Here is a 19,238-nt window from a genome sequence, read left to right on the forward strand (position 1 = left end):
GGAGTAAAAATAAAAAAAATAAATCACAAATAAAAACAAAATTTCACCCAGAAGTGAAGCTAACTAATACTGATTTTGTTTGTGTTGATCAACTTCTCAATGATCCACACCTGGAAGCTAGTGCTAACTAGCATGTTATGCTAACTCCATGCTAATGCTAATAAGGCTAAAATCTCAAAATGGCTCAAAAACAAAAGAAAACTACATTGATGTTGGTTTCAGCATTCAAAGGAAAATTCTGTCATCAGTCAGAATATCAGCCTCAAATTTAGACCTAAAGTATTTCATAAATGCTAAAGTTCATTTGACTCAAACCACAAAAACTAAAGTCCTGTTTCACTTTTACCACAGTATATTTTTGGGAAAAAAATATTATACAACTATTATTATAATGATATAAGCAAATGTTCATTAATTTATTTTAATTAAGCATAAACTTTGAATTATCTACTTGTGTCTAGTTTTGTTCTTACTGAATTCTGGGTAATGTTTAACATTCTGACACATCAAAGAATGGAAAGAAAATATATATGTTTTTAGAATTAATTTTTTTTTTTAAACGCTTTGATGAGATTCAATCATTTTCGCTGTAAAGTTTAGAAAAGAAGGAAAACTTTCTGCCAAAACTGTCTTTGAATTCCCACCATGATCCATACGTACCAGACTATCCAGTGAACCGGATTTAAAAACAGGCTCACCGGGATACGACATCACCGATTTCATGGAGGGAAAATTCAATCAATAGAACATTTATTTATGACTCCACAAAATGTGGATTTTTATTTTAAAAAATACATTTCAATTCATTTTGTTTTGTTTTTTTCTTGCAGAAAATGCTCAAACGCAATGCATTGTGGTCTATTCTCCAATGTAGTGAGCGTTGATGCACGCTAGTTTTTCACAAAGACTCTAAAACAACCAAACACAGAAACGTTTTTATGTTGACAGAACTCGTTATTTAAAGGATCGGTTCTGGTTCCTGCAGGAGGAACGCTGTGGGATTCAAACCCCAACATCTCTAATTTATTCTGTTTCTACAAGTTGATGATGAAAAAAGAAAAACTGGATTTTATTTGAATCTTTAACAAATGAAAATCTTGAGGTTTATTTGCTTCAGTCAGAACAAACAATCCATTCTTCTCTTTCTTCTGCTCATCCGGGTCACGGGTTCATTTCATTTACATTTCATCTTATTTTATAAAGAATCGGATTATTTCTGTAGATTCTTGACGGTTTTTGTTTGACTTTAGCTGTTCTGAAACCTGCTTTAAAAAATAACATTTAGGATTAAAGGCCGATAGAGGAAACCCTTTGACTCTGCTCCTCCTGCCAGCGTTCCTCCTCCACTGCTCCCATTCTGCAGCCCCAGCCGTCTCCTCTCTGAGGTTTCGCTGATCCGACCTCAGAAGATTCCGACTCTTCTTCAGGGTTTCGTAGCTCTGCAGGATGAAGCTGAAGAGCCGTTCACACCGTTCGTCCACGCAGCAGCAGACGAGCTTCTTCCTGCTTCAGATCCTCCTGGTTCTGCTGAAGATGCTGAAGGCTTTTATTTTGGTAGTCGCTGTTTCATGTCTATGATTTCAGTTCACCAAAGTTCCTCCTTTTGATGTCAGGAGCTTGCACCATGGCGCCCTCTTCTGGACAGATCCGTTGATGCATTCATGAAGGTTTTTTGTTCCAGAACTTTTTCATTTCTACACATACAGAACTACATGTTTAAAAAGTGGATTATTATTAAAATCATTATTGTAACATTTTCCAGATGTATTTTGTTCTGTCAGAAAGAGACTTTCCTCCAGAAAACATTTGAGTTCATAAATGTTGACAGAAGTTAAACTGTATTTTCCAGAATATAAATCATAGTTTTTTCAGAGTTTATCCAGAGGTATCACTTACATTATTTGTGATTTTTTATTCAAACAGAAATATTCTCATATATTCGATATTTTTCCACTAGAAACCGGTTGTTTCCACTAGAGGGCGCTGTATTTTCCTCTGACAGTTCCAGAAGAAGAAGAAACAAACATATTGAATATTTCTCTCATCTGCATTGAAATATTATTATTGTTGTTTTTATTTTTTGCCATGTCAAATATAAAAGTGCGACGTCTAGATGGTTTTCTTCTTCTCAATTCAACGGTTTTGCTCCTTCGATTTATAATCCAGAAATGTTGGTACTTTAATTTGTTAAAACTTCCTGTTTTTTAGTCCCAGCTGACAGGAACATCTCAGATTTAAGTCTCCAGATGTTAAAAGTTTCTCATTCGTCCTTTCAGTCGACGTTCTCGTGATGTTTTCCTGTTTTTCAGGTTCTTCAAAAAAAACATCAAAAACTTTTAAAAAAGCCTAAATAAGCTAAAACAGCTAGCATGTAGCTGAAATATTAGCTAAACTCCAAAATAGCCCAAAAAAACCTGCAGAATGACAATTTATAAAACTTTAAAACTGTAACTTTTTAACTTAATTCTGAATAATAAAAAAGCAGGAATATTATTCCAGAATAAATCAATTTAAACCTTAAATAACTTTCAATATTTTACTCTCCATAAAAATATATTTTGTCTAAATTCTACAAGTTAGAAATGAGCTCAAGATAACAATAACAATAAAATAAATGATCTGGAGGGCCGGATCCGGCCCCCGACTTTGACCCATGAGGTCTAGAGGATCCTGGTTCTGCGTGGACTCACAAAAACAGTGAAACTCAGAGTCAATCATCAACATTTAATAGTCAAACAGGTCAAAGGAAAGCCGAGTCAGGCCGCCGCCCTTCACCCCTCCCACCGTTACAACACGACTTTGAACGTCACCTTAAATAAATCCCCACAGCTTTGATTCATAGGAGCTTTATTTTGAAATTTGGGAGCGAACTCTTATTTTGGCGTCAGATCTTGAATCCGTCAGTTTCCGTTTAGCGTGCTCGCCCTCCTGGTGTGTGCGTCAGAGACAGACCACCACGGAGCGTGCTCAGTAGAGTCCCGGCCCACCTGACTACGTCCCGCCTCACCGCACACACCGCCGATTAGCCGCTCCCGCCGGTGGTTTTATGGCGGTGACCTCTGACCTCTGCCCCCCCTCCGTGAGCCGTCAGAGGATCAAACTGCAGTCCCGCATCAGTCCAGCAGGTGGAGCTGCAGCCTCCGCCCTGCCGTGGGAACAGAGAACCACTGAAAGCAGACTCGCTTCGATCGGGACGACTGTAGCTTTTATTTTGGAGGGAACACAGATGAACAGACTGAAAAATGATTTCCCATGCTCCTTAGCGGCAGATTATTTTCAAGCGGACCGACCGGAAAAACAGACGATGATAAATGCGTGGATAAGCACAGAGGACGAGCGTGCACGTGAGCGCGCGTTAGCCGGAGGAGCAGCATCCTCCGGCGGGCGTGGCCTGCGGCTCGTCGTCCACGATCTGTACGCCCCGCCTCGCTGCTGCTGATTGGCTGGCCCCGTTGCCCTTCGCCCGCTCCTCCGCCTGAGCCGTCTCCATCATCCCTGAAACAGAGAGACTTGTGTTCAGGTGAGGCCGGTCATGTGATCTTTAATGTCTTTGCTCTGAGTATTTGGACTTCAGGGCCACCGTACTTTTCCTTTCTGAAGCCAACTGAGACTTTCTCGTCTCATCTTCATCTTTTTCTGCAGACGGTTTCAGATCCACAGAAAACTGTTTACTTCAAATTCTAACAAAATCAAGTCAATTCAGGCGCCATTTTTCCACCAAAAGGACGCCGCGTCCTTTTGGTGGAAAAATGGCGCCTGAATTGACTTGATATGTCCGAATTGCTATGAATTAACATTTCCATGTCAACCGCTGTCATGAAAAATCATGAAAACAATTATAATCATGAAGAAAGGATTAAAAAATGTTTGTTTCTCTATAGATGTCTATGGGACTTCCTGTTTGGAACACCAGGGGGGCGGAGCTTCTCAGTCCAGTTCTCAAAGACAGTCAACAGCCTGAACGTATCAGTGCCTCTTAAACAAACATGTTTTGCGTGTTAGACAACCAACCTGCTGTTTGTAAAGCTGTAATCTCCTTTTTTAACAGTCTTCTACCTTTCTAATGTGAGAATTACCAACTTTAAAAAAGTTTTCTGCATTGAGATTATATTTTACGCTTTTTTGTTTTTAATATTTCAATAAATCATAAACTGAACTAGAAAAGTTGCATTACCTGTGAAAATGCTTTTTGCTGAACGTAGTTGCTAAAGCTTTTTGTTGAAAATGGTGACACATTTTAATCTAATTGCTGAAGAAATTTGCTGAAAATGCTAAAGCTATTTACAAAATGTTAAATCTTCTAAAAGACTGGAAATGTCATTAGAACTATAAGAACTATGAGTGATGAAGTTGACCTAAATTTCTGAAAAATGTGTGTAAAATTGCTTAAAAATCTGTTATACATTTGCAAAAATATTTAGTGTTGTTTAAATATCAGATCCAAATGAGCCCCCAGAAAACTTAGATGTCAAATTAGCCAAAAAGCTAGCATGCTGCTTAAATACTAGCTAAACTCCAATTTTGCTAAAAATTACAATACAGATGAAAACATAATCCATAAATATATTTAAAAGTTTGTTGCTAAATTTGAAGACTTTCTCATTCATTGCCTATGGGACATATTTCCCTCAATATCTTAAATACTATAAAGTTTATAAATTCCAAAGATACTAGCAGTAATGTCCTGAACGAGCTGAACATTTTGATACCAAGATTGATGAAATCTCTGAAGTCAGGACACTGACTCAGCGTTCACACTATTGTGATCCTGTGAAATTAATTCACAAATCCTCCACCAGAGGGCGACATTTCACCCAGTAGAAACTTCTGATTTTTGTCTCCAGATTCTCTGATCAAAGATCCTTGAGTCGAGCTGCTTTTTCTGTGTTTGGATGCAGTGAAAAAGTCATGAAGTTCTAAAAGAGTTTCCTGAATCCTGGAGAACGGCTGCAGACGGATCTCACTTTTACAGAGATCCAGGAAGAGCTCCTCGATGCCTTTGTTTAGTTTGGCTGATGTGTGGTAGTGTCTGGCTCCCACCGACTCTGCATAGCTGCACAGAAGAGCAGAGAATCAGTCGGTCAGACAGACAGACAGACAGACAGACACACAGACAGAGACAGACAAACACACAGACAGACAGAGAGAGACAGACAAACACACAGACAGACAGAGAGACAGACAAACACAGACAGAGACAGACAGAGACAGACAGAGAGACAGAGAGACAGACAGATACACAGACAGACAGACAGACAGACAGAGAGACAAACACAGACAGACACACAGACAGACAGACAGAGACAGACAGAGAGACAGAGAGACAGACAGATACACAGACAGACAGACAGACAGTCAGTCAGACAGACAGACACACAGACAAACACACAGACAGACAGAGAGACAGAGAGACAGACACACAGATACACAGACAGACAGAGAGACAGACAGACAGACAGACAGACAGAGAGACAGCAGCAGCTCCTCACCTCTCAGCCTCCTCCACAGAAACATGTCTGTCTTTGTCCAAATCGATTTTATTACCTGCAGACAGACAGAACATCAGGATCAGACCTCCATGAAAGGTTCTGACTCCATCGACGGTTCGGTCGGACTTTTATGTGAAAATGAGAGTTTGGTCAAAGTCTCTGGATAAAGAGTGGAGCTGTGATGATCACGGAGCAGAAGCTGCTTTGATTCAAACGTCATCGGCTGAATTCTGCATTTCCTGAATCAGGAACTCTGCAGCGTTCCTCAGAGGTTCTGCTGAGTCTCTGGTTCTGGACCGGCTCTACTCTCCAGGTAATGATCTGAAGTCCGGCTGGAGGTTGTGTTTCAGCTGCGTGTTTACACTCCAAAGTCCAGAGCGGTGGAGGCAGCACCGACCCGAGCGTCTGGCTCAGAACCTCTTAACGAGCGGCGCCGGAGCCGAGCCGGGAGCTCCACACAAACCCGGCTTTCATCCTCAGAACGGCGCCGCTTCCTGCCAAGTAACAGGAAACAAAACCGCCTTGATCTGCTCAGAGCCGTGAAGACACGGTTTCTAAGGTGTTCACGTTTATCTGATAGTCAGGATTAAGATGTCATTCTGACAGATTCTGAGTTCAAACCAGAGAATCTGGAGCAGAGAGATCCGTGAAACATCTACGGGACACAAACCGCCATCCCGCCGCTGTGGAGGACGTAAAAACAGAACCAGAAATCAGACTCACCAACTATACATAAACAGATTTCATTCCCCAACATTTTCCTCAGCTCTTTGACCCAGTTCTTCACCTGCAACACAAAGACGGCCTGCAGTTCAGGTCCACATCAACATAGATGAGCATCGAGACCCGGACCGGACCGGACCGGACCCGCCCGGACCGCCTACCTTCTGGAAGGAGTCTTCGTCTGTGACGTCGTACACTAGAATGGCTCCGTTGGAGTCTCTGTAGTAGATGGGACCTAAGGCGTGGAAGCGCTCCTGACCCGCCGTGTCCTGCAGGCGCACGTCAGATTAACGGGGGCCCTGAAGGCATCGCGCTGACGCACCGGAGGCAGGCGGACTTACCCAGATGGCCAGATTTACCCTCTTTCCTGTGATGTTGAGCTTCTTTGTGAGGAAGGACGCCTGCAGAGGAAGAGGAGCGCACGGTTACCATGACGACCTGAAGCTCAAGCCTTGACCTCTGTGGGTTTCTGTCGGCCCGACAGAATGAGTAACTTGAATGTGTGAGCGTTTAACTGCAGGAAGGAGACGACGTCTGAGGAGGACCAGGACCAGCTGGAGGTCCAGGTCCTGGTCCTCCTGCTGTTGGAAGCTAAAATGAGGAGTTCAGTCAGGATGATTTGTGTCATCACGATGTGGTCAGCGGCGTCGACCCAGAAGAACATGAAGATGAAGACCTGCAGCTTTCATTTTGTCTGAACAGAAACCAGTGATGGAAACTGGAGTTTTGGGTTTGTTGATTCTGAAACTCTGGATTTCCCCGTTTGAGAAGAAAAGACAATTCTGTTTTTCATCTCAAACCTTCAGCCGGGTCAGAACCAGACGGGTTTTGGTGGAACAAAATGTATGGATGAAACAAACAGGAAGTACAGAGATAAAAACAGTAGAACGCTGTGAAGATTCAACTGTCTTTAGAAACCATTAAAGGTTCTGACCTGAACTGATGTTCTGTGGCGTCACCACAAAATAGAAATGTGGTTTCAAAATAAAACCATGAATTCACAAGAAGAAAAACTAAACGTGATCCTAAAGCGGTCTGTAACCTGAAGCTCAGGAGCCACTGAGGCTCTTTCACGCTCTGGTTCAATAAAAAGGAGTTTTCATTTTAAATTAGTAACTAAAGTAAAATTAGTAGTAGAGTGAAGAAAGTCAACTAAACTTTATTCTGTCATTCACAGTTGAAGAACATCATGTATCTGTGATACTACCCATAATGCTCCAGTCCTCCATAGGGCGGTTCCTAGTTTAACAAAGTCGAGTTACAACATTTGGACTGATTTGTGATCAAAGTGTACCACAAAAAAAAAAAAAAACACAATCTGAGGTCAGCAAGAATAACCAAAATTTATGGTCCTGAGTTATTATCCAGATTTTCCATTTTTTAACAAATTGAGTTTTTTTTAGGGGGGGTTAAAAAAACACTGTAAGGGTCACTGAATTAATTTTAGTTTGTTAGATTTAAACTGTTTTTACTCACTGCTGACATCATATTAAATACAACTCGCTGCATTGAGATGATCATATGTGACACAGGAAGTCTTATTTTGAAAGGAAGTCATGGGAACCTTTGTCAACAGTTATAAATTATTTATTGTTTTTTAAAAAAAAAACTTTTTTTCATTGATATTTTTTTTTTTGCTTAAAAAAGTCCATTCGTACATAATAGGAACAATGACATAACTACAAATCGGTGAGTTTATTCTGAAGGGTCAGACGAGACCTTCAGGCTCCTGCTGGGCTGTGCTCAGAGAAAGATCAACCCAAATGGCTCTTTAGGTGCTGAAGGTTACAAACATCTGACCTACACTGATCAAACTAAAGCTAAGGTCAAATTGATCTAATATTTTAGGTGAAGATCCATTAAAAATAGATTTTTCAAACCCGTCCATCAAAAAAATCAACTCTAAACAGAATCAACAAACGTTTATCTATGAGGAGATTATAGATCTTATATATTAGAATCATAAGATTATGAGATTTAGGAGATAAAATAGATGAAGGAGCTTCAGAGGACTTCCTTAAAGTTAAACTAGCTGAAGATCATCTTCAAGTAAATAAACTGAAGCGGACTTCTCGCCGCTCCATCAGCTGCAGCGGACTCGCCCGGACGACCCGGCCGCACACGAACGCAGCAGCAGGCGGTCTCATGACGAAGCATGACGGCTCCGTCACGCCGAGCTCGTGCTCAGACATCACTCCGGCATTAGCCGCTCCTCGTCTGTGCGCTCATCGCTCTGATCTCGCCGCCGTGACTCCTGCTCCTCTGCAGACCTGAGCCTGAGCTCATGTGAGCGAGGACGAGGATGAGGAGGCCGCCCCATGTGACCGGGGTCATTCAGGAGGACAAGCAGAAAAAATGAAGATTACACTGTTTACCTCAAGTATTGATGAGTAAACACGTCAACAGATGATCCAACATCTATTGAAATTCAAAATCCTCTTTTCAAACTCATGATCATCTAACCAGATTATTAAATAAACTTCTGCTGTGGTTCTATATTCAGGTTAGAGTCTCACTCTGATCATTTTCTGATCTGGTTCTAAAGCGTTCCTGCTGGTCTTGTCGTGATAAATCCATAAACCTGTGTGGTTTTCTAGGACATAGTTTCTGCAGAGCAGCAGGAGTTCATCAGAAAAGAACATGAGAACAGCGTTTTCACAGAGCAGGTCTTTAAGTAAGGAAACAGACAGTGAGGTCTGAAGCTCCGCCTCCATGGTGAAACCGTCCCGCTCTTCCTGTTAGCTAACTCCTCGCCGTCCCTCAGACGTGATGCTGACGGGAACGCCTTCCTGCTGCTGCATCACAGATTCAGGTCTCAGTTTGTGTCTCTCTTCATCTCTAGAGAAACATTCATTTCTGGGATGAACGATGAGGTCACATGACCACTTGTGATGTTATCAAGAAATCCTCTCATCACAGATTACTTCATGCTGTCATTTGGAGGCTTAGCAGTAAAACGTCGACAGAAGAGGAACTCAACTTTTTTAAAGAATTCTGTCTGCGTCAGATTTGAGCTGCAGTATCAGGAAAATTAGGAAAATCAGGGACATCAGGACATCAGGACATCAGGGACATCAGGACATCAGGGACACGACCCGTTTGGTTCATGTGGTGTCAGAGTGAAGGTGAAGATCAGCAGACAGACTCCTGCTGGCGTTCAGGAGGATCTTTTTCTATCCGTTTCTCCTCCATCATATTTGGTTCTGATCTCAGCGCTGCAGCTCAGCCTGATCCTCGGATCAGAAACTGTCCCAGAGCCCTGCAGGCCTGAGCAGAGGGTTTGTACTGCTCGTTGCCATGGCGACGTTGGAGGTGTGGTGAAGGCGTGAGGCTGTTGTGGGCGGGTTCTGACGATCAGCCTCAGGCACAAAACATACAAAAAAAACCTTCAACCTTTCTCCAGGTTCAAGGACATGCCTGAGATCCATTTGACAGCGTTTCCATGACAACCTGGCTACTGTAGCATCCCAGCGACCACGGGAACAGCTAGACGTATCCTACCCAAGAGTTTCTTTGAATCTATTTGGTCAACGCGTTCGGACTTTCCTCCCGGAACACTTCCTGACTTATCAGCTGCTGCGTTCCTGATTAAAGTCCCGCCGTCCTCCGATGAGGATCACGTGCTGCAGCAGAGCGCTCCAGAGGTCTCCAGACGGTTCTAGATCAGAGGTCAGCGTCCTGAGGCTCCAGAACCTCTTAAATCTCTGGCTAAAATAGTTTAGTGTGAAAAAGTCCCATAAAGTAAAAAGTAAACCAACTCAAACAGCTGGAGGACCACAAGTGTTACCACAGAGTTCTGAGCGCCGTCACCCAGAGTAAAAGCGCACTAGATTACAAGACTGATCTTTTTTATTTCAGAACGAATGAAAACAACTTCAGTTTAGACCACTAAATTGGCTCTGATTTCATTTAGTTCAATAAATTCAAACATTTTTGGCTGAAATGCTCCAAAAATTATGAAATAAACTGTTTATCTCTGCTGACTTGACATTTCCTACAACATTGAGATGTGTGACACGGGGAGACTTTTATTTTGAAAGGAAGTGATGTGAAATGCTGTCAAAAGCTATAAACTATTGAAAAAAAGAGACTTTTTCTGTTTTATTTAAGCAAAACAAACAAACAAAAACTATTTGCATAATAGTGGTAACAAGAACATCAATATCTTCTTTTTCTGAAGGATGAAGTCAGACTCTGTTTCCTGCTGGGTCGTTGTCAGGAAGAACTCGACCCGAACGGTTCTGTACGATTGTGCAGGTTGCAGACTCCGGATCTAGAACACCAGAGAACGGCTCCCTTTGATTCAGAAGGTCCAAAAACTGGAACCAAAGAGCTGTGAGCGGGTTCTGATGAAACCCAGAGCAGGCTCGCTCACAGGAGCTTGTTCTGCATGAAGTCGGTTCAGAAACAGGACTTTCTGATCCTCCTCCTGGATCACATGATCACCAGGTTACTCAAGAGTGTAATCTGTAATCTGATTACTCAAGAACGTGAGTTTGCATGCTTTGTGCAGACCAGAAGTCCGGTTTAAAGAGCATTCTGGAGAATTATTCAACATAAAATGTGGAGTTCCACAGGGTTCTGGACTCGGCCCACAGCTGTTCTCCAGGAAGAGTTCTGATGGTCCAAAGAACTTTTGAATTCTGGGAGATTAAATGTAATCACTTATATTTATCAAATGTTAACACAGAAGTTCAGCTCCATCAGGTTTAACCATTTCAGTAACATGTCAAAGTGGAAAATCAAACAGCTGACTGCTCCGCGCGGGGCGGGGCGGGTAATAAATCTGTTTACGGGAGCCGTTTGAGGTCAGATGTTGGTCTTCCTTACATGGACCTCCAGGCCGCAGCCGGGAATTTTCCTGACCCGTAAACATGTCCCACAGTCACCTGACCCCCCTCCGCCACTCCGTGACCCGGTCAGGCGCCTGCTCCGGTATCAGCCGCGGCCCCGCCCCCGGACGGGAATCAGCGCAGTACTTCCGGGATAAGTGGAAGAGAGAAACAAGCGCACCCGCCGCGGTGACAGCCACACAAACAGCCTCCCGGGCCGAGCCCCCGCCCTCCCCGTTTGACCCGTTTCCCCCACACAAACACACGGGTCGGTCCGGCGGTCCGGTCCGGTCTTACCTGCAGCGTTGTGATGTGTTTGTCGTTGAATTTGTTCTCGCAGTACCGAAGCACCAGCGACGTTTTCCCCACGCAGCCCTCCCCGAGCAGCACCACTTTGAAGGAGTAGGTTCTGCTGCTGGTTCCGGCCGCTCCCGCCGATGACATGACCGAACTGTGTTCCGAAAACCCTCCAGATGAATCAAAACAGGCGATTCTAAGCTAGCGCTGCTAATGCTAAAGCTTCTATCGAAGTGGAGCTCACATCGGCTTCAGAGTTTATTAAAAAAAATCTAAAAACGCGAGAACGACTGTTCGACAGTCCAAACGACCCGAACCTTTCTGAGAGACCGTCCACAACCGAGAGGAAACCGGGTCTGACACCCGAACCAGCTCCGTTCCAACCTGACGCCAAACGGTTCTCTCACCAACTAATGGCGTCTCTGTGCTAGCTGCTAGCCGGCTAGCTCCACCAAAGATCGTCTATTAGTGTGATGAGTTCCGTGTTTGATCTGTTCGTCACCAGACGGCAGGAAAAATCCCAGCGCCTGTTCCCATGAAGTTAAAATATTAAAGCTTTATAATCGATTTACAAATGGAACAAATTATGGATCAGATAACACAAATACACTAATGAAATCAATGGCAGTTAGTGTCTCATTTTGTGGGATCGGAGAAGAACTTAGAGAAAGTTAAAATATGTGCCGTTTTTAACCAAAGTCATGAGATATGGAGATGAAATGTATGTGTTTATGCCAAAGATGTAACATATACACTCACTTCTGATCAGAGGTTATAACCACACCACAACTAAGATGACAAGCATCAGGCTCAATTAATTAATAACAACGTTTAAATGCATGTTTATTGTTTTATGTGTCATATTGTGCTAAAAACAATCATACTGAGTGAGTGTCTGTCATTCCTGTTCTAAAACAACAGCTGAGAAGAAAAGTTCATTTGAATATAAACTTAGAAGGAAACCTCCATCTGAACCAAACTCTGTGATGTCACAAAAGACTGGCGTAAAACCAAATTTAAACGTAGGACGGTAATAATAAATGGTTTCAATTTGAGAAACAAACATAACAGCGGAGTGAGAGCTCCTTCCCATAGTACTATCTCTGCTGCGACACATGACGAACTGCGTCAGCGCAGCAGCGGGACGTCACGTCGAACAACAAACAGCCTCGAGCTCTCCCAGGAAAGAGCGCGCGGAAGGGAAGAGCGGCGCGTGAGCGAATTTACTAGGAATATTCCCGAAAATCAAATCAAATTAAAACAATTCACAGAATTTTAAATAATATAAAATAAAAGATTAAAGAAATAAAATAAAATAATAAATACAATAAAATTTAAAAGTACAGTACAATAAATAAATAAGAAAATACATAAATAAAGTAAAATTAAAAATTATAAAATGAATAAAACAAATTTACATTAAATTAAAAATAAAATATAAATATAATATAAAACAAAATATAATTATTTTATTTCATTTCTGGCCCCTTCAGTTTTCTTTGATATCAGGATTGTAATAAAACCTGAGAAAAAAAATTAATGAGGAGTAATTGTTTAAAACAAAATACAATCTGCAACATTAAGTAATGTGAACATTTTCAGAAAAAAAATGGTATAATTGGAAACATTACTTTCATCAATTCTTCGTGGTTTAATCCTTTGATTTTTCTTTTTTATTAAATGAACAGTTTAAAGGGGGAACAACACATTTAATCTGAAACAAATAACTAAATGTGGGATATTTTTCAATCATGAACTAATTCTGCTTTTTTGTTTCCAAAAAGTGTAGTTATAAATATTATTTTTTTAAATCGTTAATTTATTCATGTTTATTGTCAGTGATTCTTTTTTCTTTCTAACTTTCAAAGTTGGGATTCGAACCCCCGACTGAGTAACAGTTAGACAATCGCCAGCTGCTACAACACAAATACATTTAAAAAAAGGGAAAATCTTTATTTAATTCAGATTTGTTGATGATTTTAATCTCGGTGGTGAATTCAAGAAGTAGAAATCTTCATACACACATTGTATACAATAGTTATTTAACACTACAATCCCTGGAACTGTCAGCTTCTGCTGCAATCCCCCCTCCCATTCTCAAAGTAGTGTTGTGGTGATCACCTTAAACCATCAACAATGACTCCCTGTTTCCACATTGCAGATTGTCCAGTTAAAATGTTATGGCTGCGGACTCACATTCAGAAGGTCATGGGTTCGAATCCAGCTCAGGAATAGTCCACATTAAATATTTGTTTTTACTTTTAAATGTTATCTTTACCTCAAAACTGTTCAATGCAGGTGAAAGAAATATTTTTAACACAGATAAATACAATAAAGGACAAACTGGTGGGGGGGGGTTTGATCCACTTTGATGCTTTTAAACCATCAACAATGACTTCCTGTTTACGCAATCCAGATTGTCATGTTTAAATTTAAGTTTGACATGCATTCCAGATTCCGCCACTGGTGACATCGGTGGGGGGGGGGGGGTTGATTCCTTTTTGATGCATTTAATGACCTTCAAATTGCAAATTAAATCTAGGTTGTACGACAGCACACAGTTCTGCTCCCTCCCCCATCAACATACCTAAGAGAAACAGGTTTTTTAGGACCAGGCAGTCCTGGTCTACAAGAAAGACTTTTCTCCAGTGTGTCTGTGTTTTGTGGCACCACTGGCTGTCTTCAACATGCTGATTGTCTTTTTTGAATTGGGAAAATTGTCTTTTTACAGATGAAGGCTTCTCATCATTCTCTTCTTCAACAATTGATAGTTTATTAGTCTACTTATGTATAAGTATCATGTGGAGAGGATGTTCTGGCTGCAAATCCATGTACTGGCATATCCTCATCATAGGAGGAATCTGAGAAGATGAACTCTGATTCCACAACAAAAGAATCGTCTTCACTGCTCCCAGAGTCCACATCGAGGATTATTACAAATAGAGCTAAGGGTCTCAGAGGAGTGTGAGTCTTGCTGATATTGGGATGTTTGTCTTTTTGACTTGAAGATGTGTCTATGTTTATAAGTCATAAACATGCACTATATGACCAAAAGTATCGGCTCACCCATCCAAATGATCAGAATCAGGAGTCCTAATCTCTTGGTCTGACCACAGGTGTATAAAATCACTCCTCAGACATGCAGACTGTTTTTAGAAACATCAGTGAAAGCTTGTTTTGCTCTCAGGATCTCAGTGAATTCCAGTGTTGAACTGTCATAGGATGCCACCTGAGCAACAAATCCAGTCTTGAAATGTCCTAAATATTCCACAGTCAACTGTCAGTTCTATCAGAACAAAATGGAAGAATTTGGAACAACTCAGCCAGGATGCTGAAAGTCTAAAGAGGTCATAGACTTTCTGCAGTCAGTTGCTGTAGAGCTGCAACCTTCATTTGACCTTCAAATCAGCATAAGTACAGTACACAGAGAGCTTCATGGAACAAGTTTCCATGGCAGCAGCTGCAGCCACACATCAACAAGTACAATGTAAAGCGTGGATGCAGTGGTGTAAAGCACGCCGTCACTGGACTCTAGAGCAGTGGAGACGTCTTCTCTGGAGGGAGGAATCTTACTTTTCTATCTAGAAATCTGATGGACCCGTCTGGGTTTGGAGGTTGCAGGAGAACGGGACGTTTCAGACTGCATTGGTGGAGGAGGAATGATGGTGTGGGCTTGTTTTTCAGACCCCTTAGTTCCAGTGAAAGGAACTTTCAATGCTTCAGGAGGCTAAAACATTTTGGACAATGCTCCCAACCTTAGTGGGAACAGTTTGGCCCTTCCTCTTCCAACATTTTTGTGCACCAGAGCACAAAGCAAGGTCCATAAAGACATGGAGGACAGAGTCTGAACTGAACCCCATAGAACACCTTTGAGATGAATTAGAGCAGAGACTGAGAGCCAGACCTTCTCCACCAACATCAGTGTGACCTGACCAATGAGCTTTTGGAAGAATGATCCAGAGTTCTTATAAATACTCTCCTCAACCTTGTGGACAGCCTTCCCAGAAGAGTTGAAGCTGCAATAGCAGCAAAAGGTGGAGCAACATCATATTGAACTCTGGGTTAGGAATGAGATGGAACTTTAGTTCAAATGTGAGTAAAAGCAGGAAAGCCAATACTTGTCCACATGCATCAGGTAACTCCAACCCCCACACAACCTGTTAGTTCAAATCCACATTAGGTACTACATGCTGCATTAACATAGACATGGGCAAGTTAATGGCTCATCAGTGACCCACCATGACACATCAATGGGCTCTCGGACTAAAGGGGGGACTCTTCCCTGGGTAAATTTGAGCAGGCTCAGGAATTCTAGTGTTAAAGGTTTTGAAGGAAAAACAATTATGACTTAAAAAGAAACGTTTATATCCCACAGAAAAATGAAACTTTAATAAGGAAAATGTTCTCTCTAATTTGTGTTTTTCTAACCTTAAAATTGGTCTCAAACTTCGTGAAAAAATACGAACAAACAGAAAAGATTCTACAGGAAAACAGGCTGCAGTGAAGCAGCTCCACCGCTAGAGGTCAGCGCTGCACCAGGAAGAGACAAACACCTTCAGTTACAGTAAAGTTGCTTTATTATTACCAAACAAACAGTTTATGCTGATTTGTTTGACTTGATTTTAGAAAATTAGACCAGATTTTTCATCTATTATTTTGCTGGAAAACAACTCAATTCAGTTTTGCACAAGAACTGCGTTTGTCATGAAACAAAAAGGATTTTAATGGAATTTTGTTGTAAAGTTCTCAGTTTCTGCTGCTGTTTATCAGTTAACAATTCCAAAATACATCAAGAAATGATCAGTGTTGCCAGACTTGGTCAAAAAACAGCCCAATTTGAGCAAAAATCCACCTAATCTGGCAACATTAGAAATGACGCAGTTTAAAAAAAAATGTTTTCAATTTAAAAAAAGTTTTAAAAAATTGAAATGAAAAAAACCAAATTTAAAAAAGTCTAAGAAAAAAATTAAATATCAACACTTCAATGAAAAAGAGGCAGTTTTAAAGAATTGGAAATTTCACTTTATCCCCTTAATGCATGAAATTATTCTTATTCATATGAAAAATGTGTTTCCTTTTAAGATGACGCTAAGTGACGTGTTAACAAAGTAGAGATCTCCTTTTCTTTTTGATCTCAGAGTGACGTTCAGCTGCTCCTTTAAAGCTCCACACGCGTGTTCTGGCTCCATACATGTCGCCTCCCTCCGTGCACGCACGCGCATGTGTGAGAGATAACCATCTCCATATCTCACCCCCCACCCTCAACACCCGTTCCTCTGATATAAAGCCTCACTGTCTTTTATCACAAAGTGCTTCACATCTGAAGGCGGCGCAGCTGATCATTAACCTCTGCTGCCTTTGTGAGGTCCTGCAGCTCCTTTAAAGTCTCTCTTCATTGCTGTGGAAAGTCACGTTTGAAACCGTTTTTTCTGAGGAGGAACCAGGAGGATTTCCACTAAAGAACAGTGGTTCTAAAGCAGATTTTTCAGTAAACAAACTGATGATATGAAAGAGGAAATTACGGCATCAAACTAAAGAAATCTGAATGATTAGCTTTCAGACTTCTTCTACTAAATTGTTTAAAAAAATGCATGTCCAAAGTGTGGCTGCAAGACAAACCAGTCAGTTTGGATGCATGTTAACCCTTTAGCACCTGAGCTGTCGTCGGTGACGGCAAACAAAAAATAATAATTAAAAAAAGCTTTTGTTTGTTTATACAAATAAGGTAATTCCGATGGATTCTGACGCAGAGAAAAGCAGCTTTGTGTCGTAACCGGGCAAAGCTGCTTTTCTCTGCATCAGAATCTATCAAAATTACTTCAATCACATGGTTTGTTTTGATTGCGTTAACATTTTGCTGCAATAAATTTGCAGTAAAGTTGCTTAAAACTGTTTTAAAATTACGCCAATTTCGTAAAGGATTAAAACTTTGCGGTAGGTCAAAGCTGCAGCTAGAGCCACAGTGTTAAAGGGTTAAATTAGGTCGCAGGAACAGGAAGTGCATGCTAACAGAAAAAAGGGATCTACCACAAGAGGGCAGCAGTGCTCTGGCCACGCCCCCTTCCTGCTGAAACTGTGAAAAGTGGTGGTTAGCAGAGCCATGCTAACATGGAACAACTTCAGTGTAAAGTGGATTTAGAAAATGTTTTTTTAGTCAAACCTCACGTTTAGTTTTCATTTCAGAGGTCGGAAAATAGCTACACTTAACGATCATCTATTGTGAAGATGTCTCACTCGTTTTGAAAAACAAAAACACTCTTTCAAAAAGGCTAACAGCTTCAGTTTGAGGGATTTCTGTCTGAATTTACATCTTCAACATTTTTCTGTTTTTTGTTTTAAGCCTAATTCCGATTTTGGCCACTATTTTATTATGAAGTTTCTCTAAGTTAAAACTTAATTGAAGTTTCTTTTCTTCTTGGACAAATGTTATTTACTGCTTTTAAAATCATTTAGCAACAACAAATATAACAATAATAGTTGCTGTAGATTTTACAGTAACTTACTGGCAGCTGGATCCCAGTAATTATAGTAAAACATTTACAGCTTTTTAATGTAAAACTAAATACAGTATAATTTCTGCATCCCGTATTTCATTTTACAAAATGAAATACAGAAGTTATTGGCATCCAACTGGCAGTAGTTACTGTAAATGTTCCTTCAGTAACTGTACTCTGCTTCCTTTTACGATAACATTACTGTATTTTTATTTCCTATCTATTAACATTAAAAATAATACATTCTGGTTCACTTATGGCAACTGAAGTTCATTTTCAGCTATTCTCTTGGAACCACTGTTCCAATTTTTTTAGCTAAGGTCATTTTCAACCAGAGTGAGTTCTTAGATCAAACAGAGACACAATTCTTTATTTACATCACTGAACAGTTTTAAGTCAACTTGAATGAAATGAAGAGAGAACACAAACTTAAACGGATAAAAATGGGCTTCTTTGTGATATAGAAAACATGCTGGGCGGAGCCACAACCTCCCTGCCCCGCCCCTTTCTGATTCATCCATTTACAGACAAATACATCCATGAACGTCTTTGTTTTTTCTCTTCTGAGCTGGAAGTTCTCGTCAGAACTTGATAGCTCTGATGTTGCTTTGAGACTTCGATTGAACCAGATCAGATCATTTTACTCTCAGGCATCATTAGAAGTGAGAAGTAAAACGCTGTGAAGCACCTTGTGGATAAAGGTGGAGGTGATCTCTGACTCCTCCCACAAGCAGCTCTGCTGGAGACGTGAACGTTTGACTGAAAAGAGGAGAAAGAAATGAACAAACATGAACGTTACACATATTTGAAATAATAAAAACTAAACATAAAAGTAAATAAATGTTGTTTTCTTCAGCAGATTCTTAAGTTATAGTGAAAAAGGTTCAATTAAAACACACATAGCCCATAATTGAGTCTTATAAATTGTAGATCTTTGTTGTTTTTATTGTTTTTCTAAAAGCTGGTAGTTTTTGTATTTTGTTTTAATAACAAACAGACCTAAAGAACAAAAGTACCTTTTCACAGTGACAGAAAAGCTGTAAAGACACCACATTTGATTTAAATGATTTATCTGTTAAAGTTTTCTGTCCATGACTCGTTAAAGTTTGTGTCAATTGTTCAAAGGTAACAGATAAATCGGTCAGATCGGATCAGAGACGCTGTAATCCTCATAAATCTGATCCTGGATCTCCTCGGGGACATGTGTTCATCCCCCTGAGCGCGCGGGCTGACTGTATATAAGCGCGCGGGGTTTCCACGCGGCTGCAGAGTGGAGGGAGCCACGCGCGCGCCTCCACAGCTCTCCGCGTGCAGACTCCGAGCGTCCCGGACATGCGGGGGTTCCACGCTCTGTTAGCGGCGCTCGTGCTCCTCCCCGCCGGGCTGCGGGGCTCCGGGGCGGG

The 19,238-nt window shown here is 41.1% G+C and overlaps 1 protein-coding gene across 1 annotated transcript; it reads right to left on the reverse strand.

Annotated features, from left to right (window-relative positions):
• Nucleotides 1-2,704: 2,704 nt before the first annotated feature.
• On the reverse strand, nt 2,705-11,799 carry rab21 (RAB21, member RAS oncogene family). Its single transcript, XM_024289269.2, has 7 exons — nt 11,342-11,799; nt 6,554-6,613; nt 6,374-6,481; nt 6,213-6,276; nt 5,490-5,544; nt 4,965-5,053; nt 2,705-3,495 (listed from the first exon to the last, which is right to left on the reverse strand). The coding sequence occupies exons 1-7, from the start codon at nt 11,486-11,488 to the stop codon at nt 3,356-3,358; spliced, it is 663 nt and encodes a 220-aa protein (XP_024145037.1). The 5' UTR covers nt 11,489-11,799; the 3' UTR covers nt 2,705-3,355.
• Between the last annotated feature and the right edge of the window lie 7,439 nt (nt 11,800-19,238).

Source organism: Oryzias melastigma, linkage group LG23 (assembly GCF_002922805.2).
Source record: "Oryzias melastigma strain HK-1 linkage group LG23, ASM292280v2, whole genome shotgun sequence".
Classification (NCBI taxonomy): Eukaryota; Metazoa; Chordata; class Actinopteri; order Beloniformes; family Adrianichthyidae; genus Oryzias; species Oryzias melastigma.

Bases quoted from the DNA above. Each gene is read 5' to 3' on its own strand.
- rab21 (XM_024289269.2), bottom strand. From the start codon at position 11,488: ATGTCATCGGCGGGAGCGGCCGGAACCAGCAGCAGAACCTACTCCTTC. The intron at 6,482-6,553 runs GTAAGTCCGCCT...GTGCGCCTGCAG, and splicing joins GGGTAAATCTGGCCATCTGG to GACACGGCGGGTCAGGAGCG. The intron at 5,545-6,212 runs GTGAGTCTGATT...GTCTGTCTGCAG, and splicing joins AATCTGTTTATGTATAGTTG to GTAATAAAATCGATTTGGAC.